Source organism: Chiloscyllium punctatum, chromosome 9, assembly GCF_047496795.1.
Source record: "Chiloscyllium punctatum isolate Juve2018m chromosome 9, sChiPun1.3, whole genome shotgun sequence".
Classification (NCBI taxonomy): Eukaryota; Metazoa; Chordata; class Chondrichthyes; order Orectolobiformes; family Hemiscylliidae; genus Chiloscyllium; species Chiloscyllium punctatum.
Window position 1 is genome coordinate 57,969,501 of NC_092747.1, and position 24,176 is coordinate 57,993,676.

Here is a 24,176-nt window from a genome sequence, read left to right on the forward strand (position 1 = left end):
TGTGAGCAGTGAAAACAGTAGAATTGATTGAACGAAGTACAAGTAAATCGCTATTTCACCTGGAAGGTGTCTCTGGACCATTGGATAGTGAGAATGGATGAAGTAAATGGCCAAATGTTACACCCTCTGTGATTGTAGGGGATGGTGCAATAGGGGTGTGGGGAATGTTAGGAGTGAAGGAGGAATGGACCAGGGTGCCCCAGAGGGAATGGCCCCTGTGAAATGCTGACAAGAGAGTGGAGGGGATTATGTGTCTGTTGGAAGCATTAAGCAGAAAATGGTAAAAAAAGGCAACTAAAGGTCCTGTGGATGTGGATTCTGGGTAAGTGGAAAGTGAGGATCAGGAAACTTTATCAGTGTTGTGAGAGGGAAGCGAAGAGGTAAGGGTAGAAGTGTGTAAGATGGAACAAAGAGCCTTGTCAACTATGGTATTAGGGAATATTGAATGAAGAAAGAGGTGAACTTTTCTGAGGCCCCTTGCATTATGTGGCATCATCAGAATAAATGTGATGGAGGTGGAGAAACTGGGAAAATGGAATATAGTCTTTACAAGAGGCAGGGTGTGAGGATGGATAGTCAAGGTAACTCTGGAAGTCAGTAGGTTTTTAGTGGATACGGCAGCCACCACATTTCCCAGAAATGGAAACAGACGTCGAGGAAGTCAAGGGAGGAGTCAGAGAAAGAAGCAAAAATCGCCCTTAGTAAAGTGGTATGCTCTTCTTGTTGGATGCGGAAGTTTAGGGAGAGTTTACGGGTTACTGAGGATTACATCTGCAATAAATGTCATTGATTGAGAATCCTATCAGATTGAAAGGATCAGTTGGACAGAGAGTTAGGGAATGAGGAATTTACAAGAGGAAGGGTGTGATGGATGGCAGTTATAGGAAGGGGGGAAAGGTCTCAGATACAGTCATATAGATGGGTTAACTCCAAGAAAGGTAAGAGAGTTAGGCAATTAGTGCAGGAGTCTTCTGTGGCTATCCCCATTTCAAATAAGGATGCTGTTTTGGAAAATGTAGGGGGTGATGGATTCTCAGGGGAATGTAGCACAAACAGCCAAGTTTCGGGTATTGAGACTTGCTCTAATGTAATGAGAGGTACGTCAGGTTCCAAGCGATCAACTGTCTTAGGGGACTCTCTAGTCCGAGGTACAGACAGACGTTTCTGTGGCTAGCAGTGAAAAATCAAAATGGTGTGTTGCTTCCCTGGTTCCAGGATCAAGGATGTCTCAGAGAGGGTGCATAATGTTTTTAATGGGAGAGGGGCCAGCAGGAGATCATTGTACACATTGGAACCAACGACATTGGAAGAGAAAAGGTTGAGATTCTAAACGGTGATTACAGAGAGTTAGGTAGGAATTTAAAAAGGTGGTCCTCAGGGTAGCAATATTGGATTACTCTCGGTGCTACGAGCTAGTGAGGGCAGGAAGAGGAGGATAGAGCAGATGAATGCATGGCTGATGAGTTGGTGGATGGGAAAAGGATTCATGTTTTTGGATCATTGTTAGCTGCTTTGGGGTAGAAGTGATCTGTACAAGAAGGACAGATTGCACATAAATTGGAAGGGAATTAATATACTGGCAGGGAAATTTGCTAGAGCTGCTTGGGAGGATTTAAACTAGTAAGGTGGGGGTGTAGGGCCCAGGGAGATAATGAGGAAGGAGATCAATCTGAGACTGGTACAGTTGAGAACAGAGACGAGTCAAACAGTCAGGGCAGGCAGGGACAAGGTAGGACTAATAAATTAAACTGCAGTTTTTCAATGTAAGGGGCCTAAAGGGAAAGGCAGATGAACTCAGGGCATTGTTAGGAACATGGCACTGTGATATCGTAGCAATTACAGAAACATGGCTCAGGGATGGATAGGACTGGCAACTTAATGTTCCTGGATACAAATGCTACAGGAAGGATAGAAAGGGAGGCAAGAGAGGAGGGGGAGTAGCGTATTTTATAAGGGATAGCATTACAGCTGTGCTGAGGGAGGATATTCCCGGATAGGCATCTAGGGAAGTTATTTGGGTGGAACTGAGAAATATGAAAGGGATGATCACCTTATTGGGATTGTATTATAGACCCCATAATAGTCAGAGGGAAATTAACAAACAAATTTGTAAGGAGATCTCAGCTATCTGTAAGAATAATAGGTTGGTTATGGTAGAGTATTTTAACTTTCCAAACATAGACTGGGACTGCCATAGTGTAAAGAGTTTAGATGGAGAGGAATTTGTTAAGTGTGTACAAGAAAACTTTCTGATTCAGTCTGAGGATGTACCTACTAGAGAAGGTGCAAAACTTGACCTACCCTTGGGAAATCAGGCAGGACAGGTGACTGAGGTCAGTGGGGGAGCACATTGGGGCCAGCGATCATAATTCTATTAGTATTAGATTTTAAATAATGATGGAAAAGGATAGACAAGATCTAAAAGTTGAAATTCTAAATTGGAAAAAGGCTAATTTTGACAGCATTAGGCAAGAAGTTTCAAAAGCTGATTGGGGACAGATGTTTCGCAGGTAAAGGATGGCTGAAAAATGGGAAGCCTTCAGAAATGAGATAACAAGAATCCAGAGAAAGTATATTCCTGCTAGGGTGAAAGGGAAGGCTGGTAGGTATAGGGAATGCTGGATGACTCAGGAAACTGAGGCTTTGGTTAAGAAAAAGTAGGAAGCATATGTCAGGTATAGACAGGATAGATCGAGTGAATCCTTAGAAGAGTACAAACGCAGTAGGAGTGTTCTTAAGGGAGAAATCAGGAGGACAAAAAGGGAACATGAGATAGCTTTGGCAAATAGAAGTAAGGAGAATCCAAAGGGTTGTTACAAATACATCAAGGACAAAAGGGTAACTAGGGAGAGAATAGGGGCCCTCAAAGATCAGCAAGGCGGCCTTTGTGTGGAGCTGCAGGAGATGGGGGAGATACTAAACAAGTATTTGGCATCAGTATTTATTGTAGAAAAGGACATGGAAGATATAGAATGTAGGAAAATAGATGATGACATCTTGAAAAATGTCCATATTACAGAGGAGGAAGTGCTGGATGTCTTGAAACGCATAAAAGTGGATAAATCCCCAGGACCTGATCAGGTGTACGCTTGAACTCTGTGGAAAGCAAGGGAAGTGATTGCTGGGCCTCTTTCTGAGATATTTGGATCATCGATAGTCACAGGTGAGGTGCCAGAAGACTGGAGGTTGGCTAACGTGGTGCCAGTGTTTAAGAAGGGTGGTAAGGACAAGCCAGGGAACTATAGACTGGTGAGCCTGACGTCGGTGGTGGGCAAGTTGTTTGAGGGAATCTTGAGGGACAGGATGTACATGTATTTGGAAAGGCAAGGACTGATTAGAAATAGTCAACATGGCTTTGGACATGTAAAATCATGTCTCACAAATTTGATTGAGTTTTTGAAGAAGTAACAAAGAGGTTTGATGAGGGCAGAACAGTGGACGTGATGTATATAGACATCAATAAGGCATTCGACAAGGTTCCCCATGGGAGACTGGTTAGCAAGGTTAGATCTCACGGAATACAGGGAGAACTAGCTATTTGGATTCAGAACTAGCTTGCAGGTAGAAGACAGAGGGTGGTGGTGGAGGGTTGTTTTTCAGACTGGAGGCCTGTGACCAGTGGAGTGCCACGGGGATCGATGCTGGGTCCACTCCTTTTCATCATTTATATAAATGAGTCGGATGTGAGCATAAGAGGTATAGTTAGTAAGTTTGCAGATGACACCAAAATTGGAGGTGTAGTGGACAGAGCAGAAGGTTATCTCAGATTACAACAGGATCTGGACCAGATGGGCCAATGGGCTGAGAAGTGGCAGATGGAGTTTAATTTAGATAAATGTGAGGTGCTGCATTTTGGGAAAACAAATCTTAGCAGGATTTATACACTTAATAGTAAGGTCCTAGAGAGTGTTGCTGAACAAAGAGACCTTGGAGTGCAGGTTCATAGCTCCTTGAAAGTGGAGTCATAGGTAGATAAGATAATGAAGAAGGCATTTGGTATGCTTTCCTTCATTGGTCAGAGTATTGAGTACAGGAGTTGGGATGTCATGTTTCTGCTGTATAGGACATTGGTTAGGCCACTGTTGGAATATTACGTGCAATTCTGTTCTCCTTCCTATTGGAAAGATGTTGTGAAACTTGGAAGGTTCAGAAAAGATTTACAAGAATGTTGCCAGGATTGGAGGATTTGAGCTATAGGGAGAGGTTGAATAGGCTAGGGCTGTTTTCCCTGGAGCATCGGAGGCTGAAGAGTGACCTTATCGAGGTTTACAAAATCATGAAGGACATAGATAGGATAAATAGACAAAGTCTTTTCCCTGGGGTGGGGAAGTCCAGAACTAGAGGGCATAGGTTTAGGGTGAGAGGGGAAAGATATAAAAGAGACCTAAGGGGCAACTTTTTCACGCAGAGGAACGAGCTGTCAGAGGAAGTGGTGGAGGCTGGTACAACTGCAACATTTGAAAGGCATCTGGATGGGTAGATGAATAAAAAGTGTTTGGAGAGATACGGGCCAGGTGTTGGCAGGTGGGACTCGATTGGGTTGGGATATCTGGTTGGCATGGACGAGTTGGACTGAAGGGTCTGTTTCCGTGCTGTACATCTCTGTGACTCTATGACTCTAAGTAATTTAAATAATTCATTCATGATTAATATATGGTCTTTGTTACATGTCCTCATTTTCTCCCGGTTCATTCTCTGTCCCCCATTTTACTGCTGTCAGCGGGCCGAAGACTACCCTTACGAGGGATTTCTTTTCTTTTGTATTGCTTACCTCCACACATACGGATTCTGCATTTTTCAAGGCATGATAATTTCTTGCTATCTTATTTCTTTTATACCAACTTTGCTACCAGAGAACCCTTTCCTTCCTGATTGTCCTGTGGAAAGGTCTCATATCCCTGAATATTTAGTTTCCAGCTTTGATCTCTTTGTATCGATGTCTGTGTAATGGCTGTAAGATCATAACCGCTAACCTGTCTTTCAGCCATTAATTGGTTTATTTTGTTCTCCTTGCTACACATATTCAAATAAAGAACTATTAAATTTGCCTTTTAATTATTTTTTCTCTTTTTGATTTTACTTTGTGCTTTATTTTCAGATTTGTATACATTGTACCTTTGTCCTACTGTAAGTATCATTATCCAAATAGCTGCCATGTAACACTGCCATATCTATTTCCTTTGTAAGTCAATATTTCCCCTCTCCCAAACCTTCCCTTCCTCTATTTAGTTTGAAGCACTTCCCATAGCCCCAGTTATTCAAAACATTTGAAAATGTTCATGATGGAACTATCGTTACTTTTTCTAAATTTCTAAATGAGAAGATAATCTTACTTACTGAACCAGAATTTCCAGATGTTGTCATCGACAACAGCTTCATTGAACCAGCATCTCCAGAAGAAGCCCTCATGATGAAAAGTGGCTCCAGCTTTATGGGGAGGTACAATGATATCTCCCTTCTAAACATGAAAGGAAACATTTCATCATTCCATCACTTGCAGTATCATAATACAAGAAAGCATAAAACTTGCAATGTCATTACTATTGTTTTAAATTTTACACTGTTGAAATTCTGTTGATGTTCTAATTAAGTTTACTGATCACAAAAAAACTGACAAAATCACTTTTATCATTATAAGTTTTTCTCAAATACACATCTGTACTTTTGAAATAGAACCTTTCATGTACATTTTTAAATCAAATTATGTTTGAATTGATGAACTTATATGAAGACATCTATTATATATTAACTGGTAATCAAAACATTGCAATTTAAAATGTTTTGCAAACTCTTCCAGTAGCTATGAAAACATTTACCTATGATGCATGCAAATTGTGGGATTACCATGGATTTTCACATGAGCTTTGTTCTTCTTAGTGCCACCATTATGCCATATTTCAGGAACAAACCCACAGAAATCATTCAACTATAAAGATTTGAGGGAAACACATGCAAGTAATTTGCATACTAGTTTGTTTACAATCTGTTCATGTGAATGGCATCTATTTATCAAATCAAAAAATATTAACAACTTCATTTTATTCTCTTGTGGGATCTTTAATGCAGTGAAGCATCTTAAAGCACTTCCAGGAATGGTGAACAGACAAGCATTTAAAACTGAGCCCAGACTCATCCTTGGCCACTCCTTTACTTTCCCTGAATAGACTCTATTCCACTGGAGGACTCAACAGAGTTGACAACACATTTTAGGGAGTTATCATGACAGTCCTTAACATTGGCAATAGGTCAAATAATGGCAAGCAAATATTTGGCTGATTACCACCTTCCATTGTGCTTCTGCTGATGAAACAATATTCTTCCATTATGAAGATCATTTCGAACAAACAGTGAGGGTAGCAAAGGCATGTTACCAAAAGTGGTTCAGTTGTATCTCCAGTAACCAAGCTGACTATGTTCTGCAAGACAAAGCCTCAAAGGCTAGACCTATAGTAGGTGGTGAGAGCATCAATGTGAGCAGTAAAAACTATCTAAACTCCATACATATCAAATTACCCATTGTAAATGCATCATTCCATGACAGGGTTGAGCAAAGCCGCCATTGTGTAGTACTTACACAGACAAAGCCCCTCCTTCTTCGTGAACGCACCACCATCATGTTGTGTGGCCCTACCATCCTGCTGAATGGGATGGATTCAAAACAGATCCAATAGCTCACAATTAGGTTGCTATAAGCCACCAATTACAAAACTGTTTTCTAACACAATATATAACTCTATGACCTGATCTACTTCTCACTCTGACATTATAATCATGCTAGAGAACTTAACCCAGTTCCATAAGGAGTGTGAATGAGGAGCAATGCCAGGCATTCTTAACACCAAGGTGTCAAGTTGGTGAATCTGCAACACAGGACAATATGCATGCTAATCAATGGAGATGGCATGCTATGGACAGAGATAACCAATGCCATATCCAAAAGATCAGATCTGAGCTCTGCGGTCCCATTACATTCAATTGTGAATGGTTTTATGGGGTCATAGAGTCATACAGCATGGAAACAGACCCCTTGGTCCAACTCACCTTCGCTGACCAGACATCCCAATCTGATCTCTTCCGATTTGCCAGCATGTGGCGCTTATCCCTCTAAATCCTTCCTATTCAAATACCCGTGGGTTTTAATAGTTGTAATTGTACCAGCCTCCACCACTTCCTCTAGCAGCTCATTCCATACACTCACCACTCTCTGAGTGAAGAAGTTGCCCCTCAAGTCTTTTTAAAATTTTTTTCTTCTCACCTTTGGATTTCCCACCCGAGGAATTCACCCTATCCCTGCTGCCCTTGATTTTATAAACTTCTATAAGGTTCACGCACCTACCCCCACCCCGCCCCATCCTCCCACACTGCAGGGAAAAAAGCCCCAGCCCTTCCAGCCTCTCCCTATTACTCAAACCATCCAAAACCAGCAATATCCTTGCAAATTATTTTTGCACCAGCTCAAGTTTAATAAAATGCATTCTATAGAAGTGTAGACTGTTTTACTGTTAGTCACATTAGATTTTGCAGGGATTAAATGGCTATTTTATTTACATTTCCTCCGTCTCTCCTACACCTCATTAGGGGATGTAAGAGATGAGTAATTAGTTGTTTGAAGATATTTGACAGTACTGCTCTGCAATTGGCTAATGAAAACAGCTAACTGTTTGAATTCCTCGGATAAAGTCCAATGATTTCACAAATCTTTTGGACTTCATTGATCTATATTAAGCAGCGTTAAAAGTTTAACCCAGCTTCCCATCGATTTGCATTACATCTAAAATAGAGCAAGTTGCCAAAGTGTTGATCATGAGATTTTTGGGTCTTAGCTAGAACATAGTTCACAGCAGTCTGTTTTGATACACATAATAAAAAAGTTAGTTTTGTGGCTAAGAAATGTATTTCTGACATTAAAAGATACAATGCAAAGGTTTTATTCGTTGTGTTGGACAATTAAACAATTAAGACAAAGAGATTTCACAAAAATCCTTGTCGCAATTAAATCACGGCACAGCATGAAAGTACAAAACAGCAAGGTTGAAGAATTATAACCATCTTCATCAGAACTGCAAGTTGATTCATTCCATCTGATATCAAGAAGCTGGCAAGCACACAGATACAACAAAGGCGTTAGACCATAACAATATTCTAGTTGCAATGCTCGAGACATGTTCCAGAACTCGCTGCACCCCTAGGAGAAAGTGAGGACTGCAGGTATTGAAGATCAGAGTCAAAAAGTGTGGTGATCAGGCAGCATCCAAGGAGCAGGAGAGTCGACATTTCGAGCATTAGCTCTTCATCAGGAATGTTCCAGCACCACACTAGATGCACCACTAGCCAACCTGTTCCAGTGCAGCTACAACACCAACGTTTACCTGACAATGTGGAATGCGGCTCAAGCTTATCCTGTCTAGGAAAATTCAATCCAAAGAACCTCCCATCAGTCCTCTGTAAATCAATGAGGAAGTCTGCTCACTGATGCTCAGATTGGGCACTGTCAGCACAACACCATTTCAACCTTGGTCCAAGCATGAACAAAAGAGCTGAAATAATATGTTGAACTTTCAGTTTTAGAGTGGGACCGGCACAAAGCTAGAAAATAAAGACATTTCCAAAATAATTCTTTTTTCTCACATCTTTAACACCAATTAAAATAAATCCTGTCCAGCTTTATTAATGGCTGCTGAATTGCCAAAAATCACACACTGAGGTGTGAATTTCATTAGAAAGGCTGGAAAGAATAACTTTCTTGCGTTGGAAGACTGTTAACCACTATAATGGCCAGGGAGGACTTGGTGATGTCAGATCCCAAAGCAAGTGACGGATGCCACTACCTAAAGATATCTCTGTCCCATCACGAACGTCCAAAGACCTACATATATCTCGCATCTGTGTGAGCAGTCTTGCTGAGGGACTCCCAGATTCACAGCCCTAGCCTTTCACCACAGGCTTTGGCTGATGGACCCTGTGGAAGCATGCATATGACTTTGTTTAACTTGCGGACCTTTATGTCTTCATTGTCCTTGATCTTGACAGGTTGATGGTTAGATTTTGGCAGCCATGGTGACAAGGATCAAGTTTTTGCTACTGCTTTTCTTCTGCCATCTCAGCCTGGGAGATGCAAAATCTTTGTTTACCTGTTCTGCCACTGAGAACGTTTTGGATCACTCTTTGTCTGGCATCTATTAGTCAGTGAGCAAGAGCTCGCATACGCAAATCCCCATCTCATCTAAAATATGTTTATAAATTAAAGTGTGGTCTGTGCCTGCCACAGAGCTGAAATGTTAATCTTTTCTAAATGTAACAAAGCAGTTGAAGTTTACTGATATTTTAAAACATGAAAGTAAAAAACAATATTAATCGTACCTGGTGGCATGCTTTAAGGCAGGTGGGATTAATTTCACCAAACAAGAGGGTGTGGGATGAGGAGCTCACCACCTTTCCACTCCAGCCAAATGAGCAATCGAGTCCAGGGCAGGAAGGCCCTCTTGTGATAAATGTACCCACTTATAGGTCTCATTCCTCCATGGCAAGAATTGGGGGCCTAAATGCAAAACCTTGCTAGCTTTGCTTGCAGATTTCCAACGAAATGGGTAGCGGTGGAGAAGAAGGGATCCCTCAATCAAAGACACTCAGTGCCAAATGAAGGGACAATGAATCAGGAAGAGATGCTGGCTGAGATCCACACCCCTGCTCCCTTTATTATCTAAAAGCTCCCTTAAATCTGTTCTCAACAGGCAGATCTCTGACTTCTACAAGGTTTACAGCAAGACAGACCAGGGTGAAAATTCAGAATGGATAAGCCTTCAAGACATTAAACATCTGTTCCACATTGTGAATGTGTTGTGAAGTCAAGCAATTAAAAGCTTTTGCCACTTTTAACATCATATGCCTGAAGAAAATTGGTAAGGACAAGCCCAATACCAGTGCAGATATCCTACCATCTAGATTTATGAATACTGTATCTCATTGGAAGTTAATAATACAACCTGCAATAGTGATATTGACTGATTGGGTGCAATTGACATTACGGTTCACTCATTCCTTCCAGATATTTTTCTAAACCAGCCTTTTCAAACAGGCCAGGCACTGGCAGGTGGGACTAGATTGGGTTGAGATAGCTAGCCGGCATGGACGAGTTGGACTGAAGGGTCTGTTTCCATGCTATACATCTCAATGACTCTATTACACGATACCTCTGGAGAAAGTGTGACTTGAAGCCAGGCCTCCTGGCTCAGAGGTAGGGGCAGGCCATGGTCCCCACAAGAACCATTCACCTAGTTGTTCAGTTGGTGATTTGGTAATGAAATAAAGCTATGGCAATTATTTATGGAAACCATCAGCATTCCACCTGGTGGATACAAATGGACCAGCAAAATGGGACTATTCGCACATTACACAACAATTTGACCATTCAAAAAAATCGCCAAGATATCGATCACAATAAAAAGGTCAAGAATACATCCTGGACTTAGAACAAATGTATCCAGACAGACTTGTTGCAATATGAAGCTTCACAGATGACACTGTATTGCACAAAGAGAAGATGCAATTCCATAAATTGAACTTCCGAAAAGTGGGATATTCACATACAGGAGAAGTTTAAAAGCAGGCTAGACAAAATAGCATGTAATGGTATTACAGGTGATGGAAACCAGCACACAGACTGGTGCAATACTGTGAAAGAAAGGTGGCACATCAGAATATGTTTGGTTGAGAGACATCTAAATCTTTCATTAAAGGTATGCCCACACAAAATTCCAAAATTAGACAAATAGAATCCCAAATTTATTGGAGCTAAATTATTTTTCAAGCTGATGACAAATTGGTCGGTTCACTTGGCAAAGAAATCTCAAGAAATCACTGCATTCAAACACCATTTGGAAGATATTGCTTTCAGATACTGCATAATGTTTTGGTTAAAATGTCAATCAGAATCTGATCAAGCAACATATGGTGTGATTCAAATGATGTGATGTACATATATTTCTAAGATAACTTATTGCAATTTTGGGTTCTTGGATTCTGGATTAGCAAGGTACTTGATCAGCTGGGGAAGTGGGCCGAGAAATGGCAAATGAAGTAAATATAGATAAGTATGAGGTCTTGCGTTTTGGAAAGTCAAATCAAGGTAGGAGTTTCATAGTGAATGATCGGACCTTAAGGAGTGTAGAGGAACAGAGGGACCTTGGAGTTCAGGTGCAAGGTTCTCTGAAAGTAGAGTCACAGGTAGACAGCATTGAAGAAGGCTTTTGGCACACTGGCCTTCATCAGTTAGGACATAGGGATAAAAGTTGGGAAGTTATGTTGCAGTTGTGTAGGATGTTGATAAGGCCACACTTGGAGTATTGTGTTCAATTTTGGTCACCTTGCTATAGGAAGGATGTTATTAAACAGGAAAGAGTCTTTTTCCCCAGATTGGGGAATTGAAGACTAGAGAGCATCAATTTAAGGTTAGAGAGGAAAAATAAAAGGGAACCGGAGGGGTAATGCTTTTTTACACAGAGGGTGGTATGCATGTGGAATGAGCTGCCAGCAAAAGTTGTTGAGGTGGGTACATTAAAAACATTTTAAAGGAATTTGAATAAATACATGGATAGGAAAGGTTTAGAAGGATATGGGCCAAAGTGCAGGGAAATGGGGTTAACATAGATGAACATTTTGATCAGCATGATTACTTTGAAACAAAGGGCCTGTCTCCATGCTATAGGACTTGATGACTCAATGGCTTTTTCTGCGTGTTTGAAGTTAATAATTAACTTGTGAATATTTCTGTAGCCATGTGGATGTCTTTTAAAGCAGTTTTTGAGGTGTAGCTCTGGAATTTATATTGTTATGTACATTGGTAGCATTTTAAGAATGAACAAGATTAAAAAAAGTTCCAGTCAGAAGCTCAGGAGTGAGTTTTTCAAACTTAAGGGAAACACTGACTACTTAGAGAGGTTCTTTTTTGTTTCACTTTGAATTTTGAGCAATTCTGTGAAATCTTTGGATGAAGGTGGCTGCCTAGAGCTGTGCTCCTGAGAAAGGAAGGATAAATAAAACGGTCATAAGTTTTGAGATAAAACCCTAAAATGATTACTTAAAGTTGAGTAAGTTTAAGCTCAAATGATTCATAGCTCTCAGAAGAAGCTAACTGTAGTTCCAGTCTATAAGTTAAAATCACAAGTTGACTTAAAACTACTGAAGCATTAGAGTCAGCGACTCTGCTGTAAACACCACAAAAGACATTTCTGGATACAGTATAAATTTTGTTTTTGGGTACTGAATGAAGGGTGTATTTTGGATACAATACAAAAGCTATTTTTTTCTTCCCAATTTATCAAGGTGTGTTTTGGGATTAATGGAATTATATGTTTTTCTGTGTTTAAAATTCTTTCAATTTGTAGTTTAAGAAGAAAGCTTGGGTTATTCTATTTTATCTTAATTCCTTTTAGAGTCATAGGGTCATAGAGATGTACAGCATGGATACAGACCCTTCGGTCCAACCCATCCATGCTAACCAGATATCCCAGCCCAATCTAGTTCCACCTGCCAGCACCCAGCCCATATCCCTCCAAACCCTTCCTATTCATATACCCATCCAAATGTCTTCTAAACATCACAATTGTCCCAGCCTCCATCACTCCTTCTGCCAGCTCATTCCATACACATACCACCCTCTGCATGAAAAGGTTGCCCGTTAGGACTCTTTCATATCTTTCCCCTCTCACCCTAAACCTATGCCCTCTAGTCCTGGACTCCCCCACCCCAGGGAAAAGACTTTACCTAATTATCCTATCCATGCCCCTCATAATTTTGTAAACCTCTATAAGGTCACCCCTCAGCCTCCGACACTCCAGGGAAAACAGCCCCAGCCTGTTCAGCCTCTCCCTTTTACTCAAATCCTCCAACCTGGCAACATCCTTGTAAATGTTTTCTGAACCTTTCAAGTTTCACAACATCTTTCCGATAGGAAGGAGACCAGAATTGCACACAATATTCCAACAGTGGTCCAACCAATGTCCTGTACAGCCACAACATGACCTCCCAACTCCTGTACTCAATACTCTGACCAATAAAGGAAAGCATACCAAACACCTTCTTTACGATCCTATCTATCTGTAACTCCACTTTCAAGGAGCTATGAACATGCATTCCAAGGTCTCTTTGTTCAACAACACTCCCTAGGACCTTACCATTAAGTGTATAAGTACTGCTAAGATTTTCTTTCCCAAAATGCAGCACCTCGCATTTATCTGAATTAAACTCCATTTGCCACTTTCAGCCCATTGGCCCATCTGATCAAGATCCTGTTGTAATCTGAGGTAACCTTCTTCGCTGTTCACTCCACCTCCAATTTTGGTGTCATCTGCAAACTTACTACCTATACCTCTTATGCTCACATCCAAAATCATTTATATAAATGACGAAAAGTGGTGCACCCAGCACCGATCCTTGTGGCACTCCACTGGTCACAGGCCTCCAGTCTGCAAAACAACCCTCCACCAACACCTTCTGTCTTCTACCTTTGAGCCAGTTCTGTATCCAAATGGCTAGTATTCCCTGTATTCCATGAGATCTAACCTTGGTAATCAGTTTCCCATGGGGAATCTTGTTGAACGTCTTACTGAAGTCCATATAGATCACAAATACCACTCTGCCCTCATCGATCCTCTTTGTTACTTCTTCAAAAAACTCAATCAAGTTTGTGACACATGATTTCCTATGCACAAAGCCATGTTGACTATCCCTAATCAGTCCTTGCCTCTCCAAATAGATGTACATCCTGTCCTTCAGGATTCGCTCCAACAACTTGCCCTCCACCGACATCAGGCTCACTGGTCTATAGTTCCCTGGCTCATCCTTACCACCTTTCTTAAACAGTGGCATCACGGTAGCCAATCTCCAATCTTCCGGCACCTCACCTGTGACTATCAATGATACAAATATCTCAGTAAGAGGCCCAGCAATCACTTCTCCAGCTTCCCAAAGAGTTCTAGTAAACATCTGATCATGTCCTAGGGATTTATTTACCTTTATGCATTTCAGGACATCCAGCACTTCCTCCTCTGTAATATGAACATTTTACAAGATGTCAACATCTATTTCCCTACATTCTATATCTTCCATGTCCTTCTCTACAGTAAATATTGATGCAGATTTTTCTCATTTAGTATCGCTCCCATTTTCTGTGACTCCACACAAAACCCTTTGGATTCACCTTAATTCTATTTGCAAAAGCTATCTCATGTCCCCTTTTTGCCCTCCTCATTTCCCTCTTAAGTATACTCCTACTGCCTTTACATGCTTCTAAGGATTCACTTGTCTATACCTTACATACGCTTTCTTCTTTTTAACCAAACCTTCAATTTCTTTAGTCATCCAGCATTCCCTATACCTACCAGCCTTCCCTTTCACCCTGACAGGAATATACTTTCTCTGGATTCTCGTTATCTCATTTCTGAAGGCTTCCCATTTTCCAGCTGTCCCTCTACCTGCGAACATCTGCCCCCAATCAGCTTTTGAAAATTCTTGCCTAATACCAACAAAATTGGCCTTTCTCCAATTTAGAACTTCAACTTTTAGATCTGGTCAATCCTTTTCCATCACTATTTTAAAACGAATAGAATTATGGTCGCTGGCGCCAAAATGCTCCCCCACTAACACCTCAGTCACCTGCCCTGCCTTATTTCCCATGCATATGTCAAGTTTTGCACCTTCTCTAGTAGGTACATCCACATACTGAATCAGAAAATTTTCTTGTACACATTTAACAAATTCCTCTCCAGCTAAACCCTTAACACTATGGCAGTCCCAGTCGATGTTTGAAAAGTTAAAATCCCTTACCACAACCACCCTATTATTCTTAGATAGCTGAGATCTCCTTACAAATTTGTTTCTCAATTTCCCTCTGACTATTAGGGGGTCTATAATGCAATCCTAATAAGGTGATCATCCTTTTCTTATTTCTCAGTTCCACCCAAATAACTTCCCTGAATGAATTTCCAGGAATATCCTCCCTCAGTACAGCTGTAATGCTATCCCTTATCAAAAACACCACTCCCCCTCCTCTCTTGCCTCCTTTTCTGTCCTTCCTTTAGCATTTGTATCCTGGAACATTAAGCTGCCAGTCCTGTCCATCCCTGATCATGATATCCCAGTCCCATGTTCCAAACCATGCCCTGAGTTCATCTGCCTTCCCTGTTAGGCCCATTGCATTGAAATAAATGCAGTTTAATTTATTAGTCCTACCTTGTCCCTTGTTCTAGATTAGAGTGATGCTGGAAAAGCACAGCAGTTGAGGCAGTATCCAAGGAGCAGTAAAGTCGACATTTTGGGCAAAAGTCCTTCATTAGGAATACAGCTTGTTTTACCTACCTTGTCCCTTCTCGCCCTGACTGTTTGACTCACTTCTATTTTCAACTGTACCAGTCTCAAATTGATCTCTTTCTTCACTATCTGCCAGGGTCCCACACCCCCACCTTACCAGTTTAAATCTACCCAAGCAGCTCTAGCAAATTTCCCTGCCTGTATATTAATCCCCTTCCAATTTAAGTGCAATCTGTCCTTCTTGTACCCCAAGAAGGTCACTTCTACCCCAAAAGAGATTCCAATGATCCAAAAATGTGAATCCTTTTCCCATACACCAGCTCCTCAGCCATGCATCCATCTGCTCTATCCTCCTATTCCTGCCCTCACTAGCTCGTAGCACTGGGAGTAATCCAGATATTACTACTCTCAAAGATCTCCTTTTCAAATTCCTGCCTAACTCTCTGTCATCTCCCTTCAGAATCTCAACCATTTCCCTTCCAATGTCATTGGTTCCATTGTGGATAATGACCTCTTGCTGGTGTCTCTCCCCCTTGAGAACATTCTGCACCCTCTGAGACATCCTTGATCCTGGCACCAGGAAAGCAACACACCATTCTGATTTTTCACTGCTGGCCACAGAAATGTCTGTCTGTACCTCGAACTAGAGAGTTCCCTAACACAATCAATCTCTTGGAACCCGATGTACCCCTTATTGCATTAGAGCCAATCTCAATACCAGAAATTTGGCTGTTCGTATTACATTTCCCTGTGATTCGATCACCCCCTACATTTTCCAAAACAGCATACGTATTTGAAAAGAAGACACTTGCACTAACTGCCTACCTCTCTTACCTTTCCTGGAGTTAACTCATCTATGTGACTATATCTGAGACTTTCCCCCCTTCCTATAATTGCCATCCATCACATACCGTTGCTGTTGCAAATTCCTCATTGTCTCTAACTGTCTCTCCAACCGATCCATTCGATCTGATAGGATTCGCAACCAACAGCATTTATTGCAAATATAATCTACAGTAACCCACAAATTCTCCTTAAACTCCCAATCTGACAAGAAGCGCATATCATTTTACTAAAGGCCATTTTTGCTCCTTCACAATCTACAGACCCAGAAAATAACACCGTCTTATTCCCCTACAAACCTTGTTTTATTCTTAAAGCAAACTCTGCAGCATTGTGACTTATGTTTCAGTAAAATACCACCTTGTTAATATCAAAAACAAGTGCACCTCCAAAACTAAAACAACTTCTAGTCAAAGTATAGGGATATGACTTTGATGTCTACTGCAAACCTGTTTTCAAAATAGTTTGATACTTCAGAGAGATTATTGAATTTAAATTGGAATATAGAAATTCTACAAAACTTATAAATACACTGTATAGCTATCAAGGTATAAGGTGAGCTTAAGGTCAATTTGACAAAGTTTGGCCAACACAAATGAAACCAGCTTCAAGAAGAAACAATTAATGAACCATGACTGAAAGCATAATGGAAAGTTATCATAGAAGAATGGCCTGACATGATACAAAATGTGCCAAACTCTCAGGTGTTTTTGGCCATACAGAGATGAACTTGGTGTCTCAGAAGTCTAATTTTTAAGTAGAAACAAATACTTGCACCCAAGGTTTTTCACCAAGACATATTGTCACTCAGAGCATACAGGCATAGAGCGAGCAAGACACTGAGCATGGGATACTGAGGATTGACCACAGAGCAACAATAACATTGAGAAGAATTTAAGGATATTTGCGGAGTGCCAGAGTTATCAACCACATTGAAACAAAGAACCTCTATACCCTCACAAAGCTCCATCAGTCGCTTCATCCAAAATCACAACTGATTTATTTAACAGTTGTAGTTAGCACAGTTGATTTATTCTCTTGGTCACCAACAACGCTTTCAAATTTCCAACTGTCAGACAGTTAAAGGACTATTCAGGGGTCTTTCTGGCCAACACAATGAGTGCATTACTCAGTCTACTCAGTGTATCTGAAGAAGTCACACCTGACAATGGGCCGCAATATACAGGCAGACCTTTTGGGGACATTTGTGCCAAATGGGGCATAAATCGCTATTAAGCCTCAGCATATTACCCCAGATCCAAAAGTGTTACTGAATGAATGACTTGCTCCATAAATTTTATTATGAAGTACATTTATTACAAAGTGCGGACAACAAAACAGAATGTTTGCATCACGATGCTATATACAGCAGCTGGAACTCTGGATATGGGTTTCTTATTGCCAGCTGAGATCACCTTGGAAGGCAAGTTAAATCAATCCAGACAGCTATCCCCTCTCCAATTTCTAATAAATGAAGCATAAACTTCTCATAAAAACCAAGGGTGAATGAAGATGGTGTAGAACTGCTTGATCTGAGAATAGTACAGAAAGTCAGGGTCATATATCCTCCCTAAGGAATGTCAATATTCACAGAGGTATGCAAAGTATACTGTGTGCGTAGTTTGTACAAAGTCACAATGCCAAATGGAGCAACGTTAAGGAGAAACAGAAGACAACTCTGGGAACTGTTCAGAACTCAAAGTGTGCGCAGAACACAGTCAGATAATGAAGATGCAGAAGGTCAACATTACAACAACCGACATTCTAAAAGCAAACAAAAGACCAACACCATACTGGTCAAGAAATACTAAGTGCAAAGTCTAGATCTCCAGAAGGTAACATCATCACAAGAATGCAAAACTGATTGACAAATCACCTATAGGTTATATTAACTCTTAGACTTTTAAACTTGCACGTATTTCATTTCTTGTTTCTGTACAAATGGTTTTGCAACTATCTAAAGTAAATGTGTTTTCACGCAGTGCATTTAATTTTGTCTTGGAAAGGGAGAAAGTGATAATGTTTTACGTGCTATGTATGTTAATACGCCGAGTGCCAGGAAGATATCTCATGACTAACAGTCATGAAGTGTCCAAGCAGCAGCATGCTAGCTGAAGGATGTGAAAATAATTTGGTCTGTAACTGCAAGCTATTAGTTTGTCTGTTCAGTAAACATGTTTGAGATTTTCAAATAAATTGACTCTATGCTACTGACCAATCTCATATGAGAGTGGTAATTCTGTGTTAAGGAACAAAACACTAGAAGACAACAGTTTGTTAAAAAGCATTTACCACAGTAGCACACAAGCATCCTTAATATAAAAGGGATATTATTAATTGAAAAAGAGTGCAGAAAAAATTTACTAGGATGCTACCTGGACTGGAGGGTTTGAGTTATAAAGCAGGGCTGGATAGACTGGGACTTTTTTCCCTGGAGACTGAGGTGTGACATTACAGAGGTTTATAAAATCCTGAGGGGCAGGACTCACATGTATTTGAAAAGGCAAGGACTGATTAGGGATAGTCAGCATGGCTCATTGCATGGGAAATCGTGTCTCATGAACTTGATTGAGTTTTTTGAAGTGTCAAAGAGGATTGATGAAGGCAGAGCATGATCTATATGGAATTCAGTAAGGCATTTGACAAGGTTCCCCATGGGAGACTGGTTAGCAAGGTTAGATCGTATGAAAAACAAGGAGATCTAGCCATTTTGATTCAGAACTGACTCAAAGGTAGAAGACAGAGGTGGTGGTGGAGGGCTGCTTTTCAGACTGGAGGCCCGTGACCAGTGGAGTGCACAAGGATTGGTGCTGTGTCCTCTACTTTTTGTCATTTATATAAATGACTTAGATGTGAACATAGGAGGTATAGTTAGTACATCCTTGATCCTGACACCAGGGAGGCAACACACCATTCTGATTTTTTGCTGCTGGCCATAGAAATGTCTGTCTGTGCCTCTGGCTTGAGAGTCTTCCATCACAATTGATCATTTGGAACCCGATGTACCCCTCATTACATTTGAGCCTCTCTTGATACCAGAAACTTGGCTGTTTGTGCTACATTCCCCTGAGAGTCCATCAGCTCCTACATTTTCCAAAGCAGCATACTTGTTGGAAATGGGGACAGCCACAGAAGGCACCTGCGCTACCTGCCTATCTCTCCTAACAGTCCTGGAATTAACCCACCTACCTGACTGGATCTGCAGCTTTTCTCCTTTCCTGTAACTACCATCTATCACACCTCCTAGCTCTTGTAAATTCCTGATTGCCTCTCTCACAACAAATGATCCATTCAACATGATAGGATTCGCAACCAAAGACATTTCTTGCAGATATAGTCCTCAGTAACATGTACACTCTCCCTAAATTCCCACATCCAATAAGATGAGCATATCACTCTACTAAAGGCCATTTTTGCTTCTTCACAATCAACAGACCCAGAAAATAGTGCTATCTTATTGCTCTAAAAAACACTGCTCCCGGCTAACTTAATACTTGTGGCGTTTTAAAAAAATTTAATCAAGAGACAGATGTCAATAAAACACATAATCAAGAAAGAACCCACCTCTACTCATTATTGTAGATTTACAGCAAAGCTACACTTAAGAACTATTCACTTATCGGTTCCTGTGCTATGAACTCTCCCACCCAGGCTCCTCCAAGATCAACTGTGGATTCACTGTTTGTTAAGTTTTCCCAGATGTACTCCAATGTGCAGAGATACACGAATTCCAACAGCAAAGACAATATCTGCACAGATTCACTGTTGTGTCACCTCGAACAGTTGTTTCTCTTCCTAACACTGTGTCATTTAGAGTCAACATGAATTTATGTTTGTCCCCTTCCTCATCTACTTGGTCGCTTGCAACATTGTCCACCAACATGGGACGAGATTCCATACGAATTCTGCCAACATCCACCTCCATCATTTCTGGTCCAACATACAAATTTGAATGAACTACACTCCCCTGCAATTGATTATTAGGAAGACCCATCTTTCAGTCTTTCCACACTCTGTGGTCTTTTGCAAACTTCACACCCTGCACAGCCATTATCTCAGTCTCAACCAGGTTATTACCAATAGCGGTCACAATAGAGTCTGCAGGCTGGAAATCTGAAACAAAAATCAGAAATTGTTGGAGAAACTCAGCAGATCTAATAGGTCCCTGGAAGGGTCACTGGATTGCAAAAAGCCAACTCGGCTCTCTCTCCACACACCCTGTCAGACCTGCTGAATTTCTCCAGTGATTTCTGTTTTTTTAGATTAGATTTCCTTACATTTACCTCTGACGAAAGCACTGCTGAACCTGAACAGAACTTCCAAATTCACATTCACTCCAAAGACCACCTACAATGCCGTTTTTTTTTGACAATTTCAAGCTTTTAGTCCTTGAATTATTTCATTACGACGTCGGTAATTCGTACCTATCTTCATTTACTTTTCGCTTCATCCGTTTTAACGTAATTCACAATAAAAAGCACTCACACACTGCATGAGAGGATATCATGGAATTTTGAAGAGGTAAAAAATCCTGCATTTGTAATGATAAATAACTCCAGTTTCTCAATAGATGTGGCTGAGGAAACGAGTTTGCTTTTCCAATATATATTTAAAGTGTATTGCATAACTATAGTGCAACATTTGCTGTTGTTTTGTCCAACATAATAATACACGCAGTAAGAAGTGCAATTTACAGTTGGTAACGTCATGCATTTTATATAAGGATTTTTAAAACTGTTAAACTTGTGACTTGCTAAAATCATTATGAGCCTGCATTATCGTTTGTGCATAGCTTTAATACAGCAGCTGTCAGAATCTATAAGAAGCTGAACAGCATATTGTGGATTAAAAAAATACGAAAGAACTGCGGATGCTGGAATTCAGAAAGAAAACCAGAAATTGCTGGAAAAGCTCAGCAGATCTGGCAACTACATTGGAGAGCAATCAGAGTTAACGTTTCGGGTCCAGTGACTCTTCCTCGGAACTGATATTGTGAAGTTTCAAGCTTTACGGCATGTTACACTCTGATCTTTCTTTTCAAACGGTCAGAAGCGCTTTGGATTTTTAGTGAACAAAAATCATTGCATGTTCCCCAGGCTTTGTGAACAGATAGTGCACAATTGAAAGAAAGTAAAGCGTTTTCAATTTTCGACAAAGAAAAGGCGTTTTCAGTTTCTGGGTTGCAATGATAACACACTTAGCTGTACAGTATGAACGATTTTATTCTGTGCTCCTTCACTAGTTCTGGTTGCAGGAGTCTGCAAAGTAATGGAGATTGACACTAACCTCTGCGGGGATTGGATCCGTGCTATTTCGGAGAGAGGGACATGTTTCAGTGGCCAGCAGCCAGTAATCTGTGCCGAAAGCAACTAGAAAGAGGAGAACTCCAAGAGCTCCAAACAGTCCGGCGATGAAGAGCACCACGCTGAGTTTCATAATGAAATACTTGGTTTCTTCTATATTCTTCACCGTTGTGTAATTGCCCGAAGGAAGTTCTCCAGCAAGATCCCTCTGTGTGTGTGTGTGTGTGTGTCTGCCCTGTTTCAGGAATCTGATCTCTCCTTCCCTCCTCTTTGCACACGGGTGCGGCGTTTCAAAAATAACCGACCTTCTTGTAACCATGAGTGGGACATATTGTAATTCCCATGTGCACAGCGGTTGAGGAAGGCCTCACTGGCCTCTCCCTTTTCGTGTGGATCGCAAAAGTCCTGGAATCCTGGAGAATGGAATTCAACTGAAGAGATGACATCGCCGCGCTGCAAATAGCTGCAGCTTGTCCAAACGGGCTCCTGGTCGCTCTGTGCAGAAAGGCAGCACAGACATTCCGCATTTCCTCACACCTGGCCCACTTGTCTCCTCAGCGGATTGTTCATGTTTCTGGCGAGGGGAAAGGAGGAAAGGCAGCACTAACTTATATTCGTACAGCGCCTGAATGCAATGAAACCTCCCAAAGCAACTTCACAGGAGCATTATAAAACAAGGAATGACCACCGAAGGTGATAACAGCTGGGATGGCGAAAGGTTTGGGTGAACTAAATACATTTTAAGTATCTAATGGAGAGATTTGAATTGAGGAGGGACATGGAGCAGGACTAAGCCATTAAGTCATTCAAGCCCTGCTCTGTCATTCTAGATGATGGCTGTTCGTTTAGCTTTTCCCATTTTCCTGCTCCAAACTCATATTCCGAGATGGCATTCATGTTTCCAAATCTCGGTCTTAAGTAATTGAGCTCCAATGACTGAGCTTGCACAGCCCTGTTGGATAGAGAATTTGGAAAATTCACTAATTTCCAATGCAAGAATTTCCTTCCTCATCTTAGTTCTGTCTGACCTGCCCTTTATTTTGATACTGTGATCCTGGGTTGAAAAAGCCCCCAGAGAGGAAGCCATCCTTTCTGCTTCCAACCTGTTGAGACCTCTAAGATTTTTTGTGTTTTGATGAGCTGCCTCACATTGTTTGAAACTCTGAAGAATTTGGGCATAGTCTGCTGAATCTCTCTTCCCAATATAGCCCTAACACCCCAGGAATCAATCCGGTGAATCTCTGTAGCATTCCCAGTGTGTCAAGTATAAGTCTCCTTTGGTAAGGGAACCAAAATGGCACACAATATTCCAGACGTAATCTCACCATTGTTCTAGATAATTGCAGTAAAGAAAGCTTTATTCCTGTATTCAGGATTAGGCAGGTGATGGCTGAGGGTATTACCGCTCGACTATTAATCCAGGCACCTCTGTCATCATGAAATCCAACAAATTAGAAGAAACCCACAAACACATAAATAACATTCTTACTGGTGTAAAGTTCACCCAAGAGGAAGAGAACAACAACAGACTTCCTTTCCTTGATGTCACAGTAGAACGAAAAGCCAATGGAGAGCTGTAAACCAGCGCCTACAGGAAAGCAACATACACTGACCAAATACCCAACTACAGGAGCAATCATCCCAATACCCACAAATGGAGCTGCATCGGGACATTATTTAAATGAGCCACCACACACTGCAGCATCCAGGAACTATGAGAAGCCGAGGGAAAACACCTATACAACGTATTAGGAACAATGGGTCCCCGATAAGCGCAGTCCACCGACTCCTACACCACAGACCTAAACAAGAAGACACAACACGCCCAGAGACTCTAACCACCCTGCCATACATTAAAGACATCTCAGAGATGACAACCAGACTACTCCGGCCCCTAAGCATCGTGGTAGCCCACAAAGCTACCATCACATTGAAACAAATTCTGATGAATTTCAAGGACATTGCAACATTTAAGAGGCAGTTGGATGGGTATATGAATAGGAAGGGTTTAGATGGATATGGGCCTGGTGCTGGCAGATGGGACTAGATTGGGTTGGGATATCTGGTCGGCATAGACAGGTTGGACCAAAGGGTCTGTTTCTATGCTGTACATCTCTATGACTCTATGACCCCGTAACAACAAGCAGAACGAACACCATATACAAAATACACTACAAGGACTGCAACAAACATTATATTGAACAGACAGACAGGAAACTAGCCACCAGGATACATGAGCACCGACTAGTCACCAAAAGACATGACCAACTATCACTAGTATCCATACACATAGACGAAGAGGGACACCAGTTCAACTGGGACAATACGTCCATCCAGCGACAGGCTAAACAAAGACATGCATGGCCTGGCATTCAAACCAGAACTCCATTAACAAACATATCAATTTGGACCCCATTTACCAACCTCACAGAAAAAGAACCGGAAGTGATATCACCCACCACAACAGACCAAGACACATAAATAGCAAATGGGGCAGAATACCAGCGCTTCACCAGAGGCTCACTGTTGACGTCACCTAGCATGGTGACAAAACATCTGAGAACAAACCTGCCAACTCAGCGAGTAAACTGACAACCTTAATCCAGAGGCCCACATAATATCCTAGGGACCCGGATCTGAATCCCATCATGGCAGATGGTAGAATTTGATTTTTAAAAACATCTGGAATTAAAGGTCTAATGATGACAATGAATCCATTGTCAA

General features: G+C 41.2%; 1 protein-coding gene across 1 annotated transcript in view; it reads right to left on the bottom strand.

Moving 5' to 3' along the window:
• Nucleotides 1-21,994, bottom strand: part of tmem182a (transmembrane protein 182a) — a 50,011-nt gene extending 28,017 nt beyond the window's left edge. The window contains exons 1-2 of the mRNA XM_072577593.1: nt 21,436-21,994; nt 5,338-5,458 (exon numbers count right to left, since the gene is read on the bottom strand). Coding sequence (XP_072433694.1) covers nt 5,338-5,458; nt 21,436-21,771 — 457 coding nt within the window. The 5' untranslated portion in view covers nt 21,772-21,994. The remainder of the gene's footprint in view (nt 1-5,337; nt 5,459-21,435) is intronic.
• Between the last annotated feature and the right edge of the window lie 2,182 nt (nt 21,995-24,176).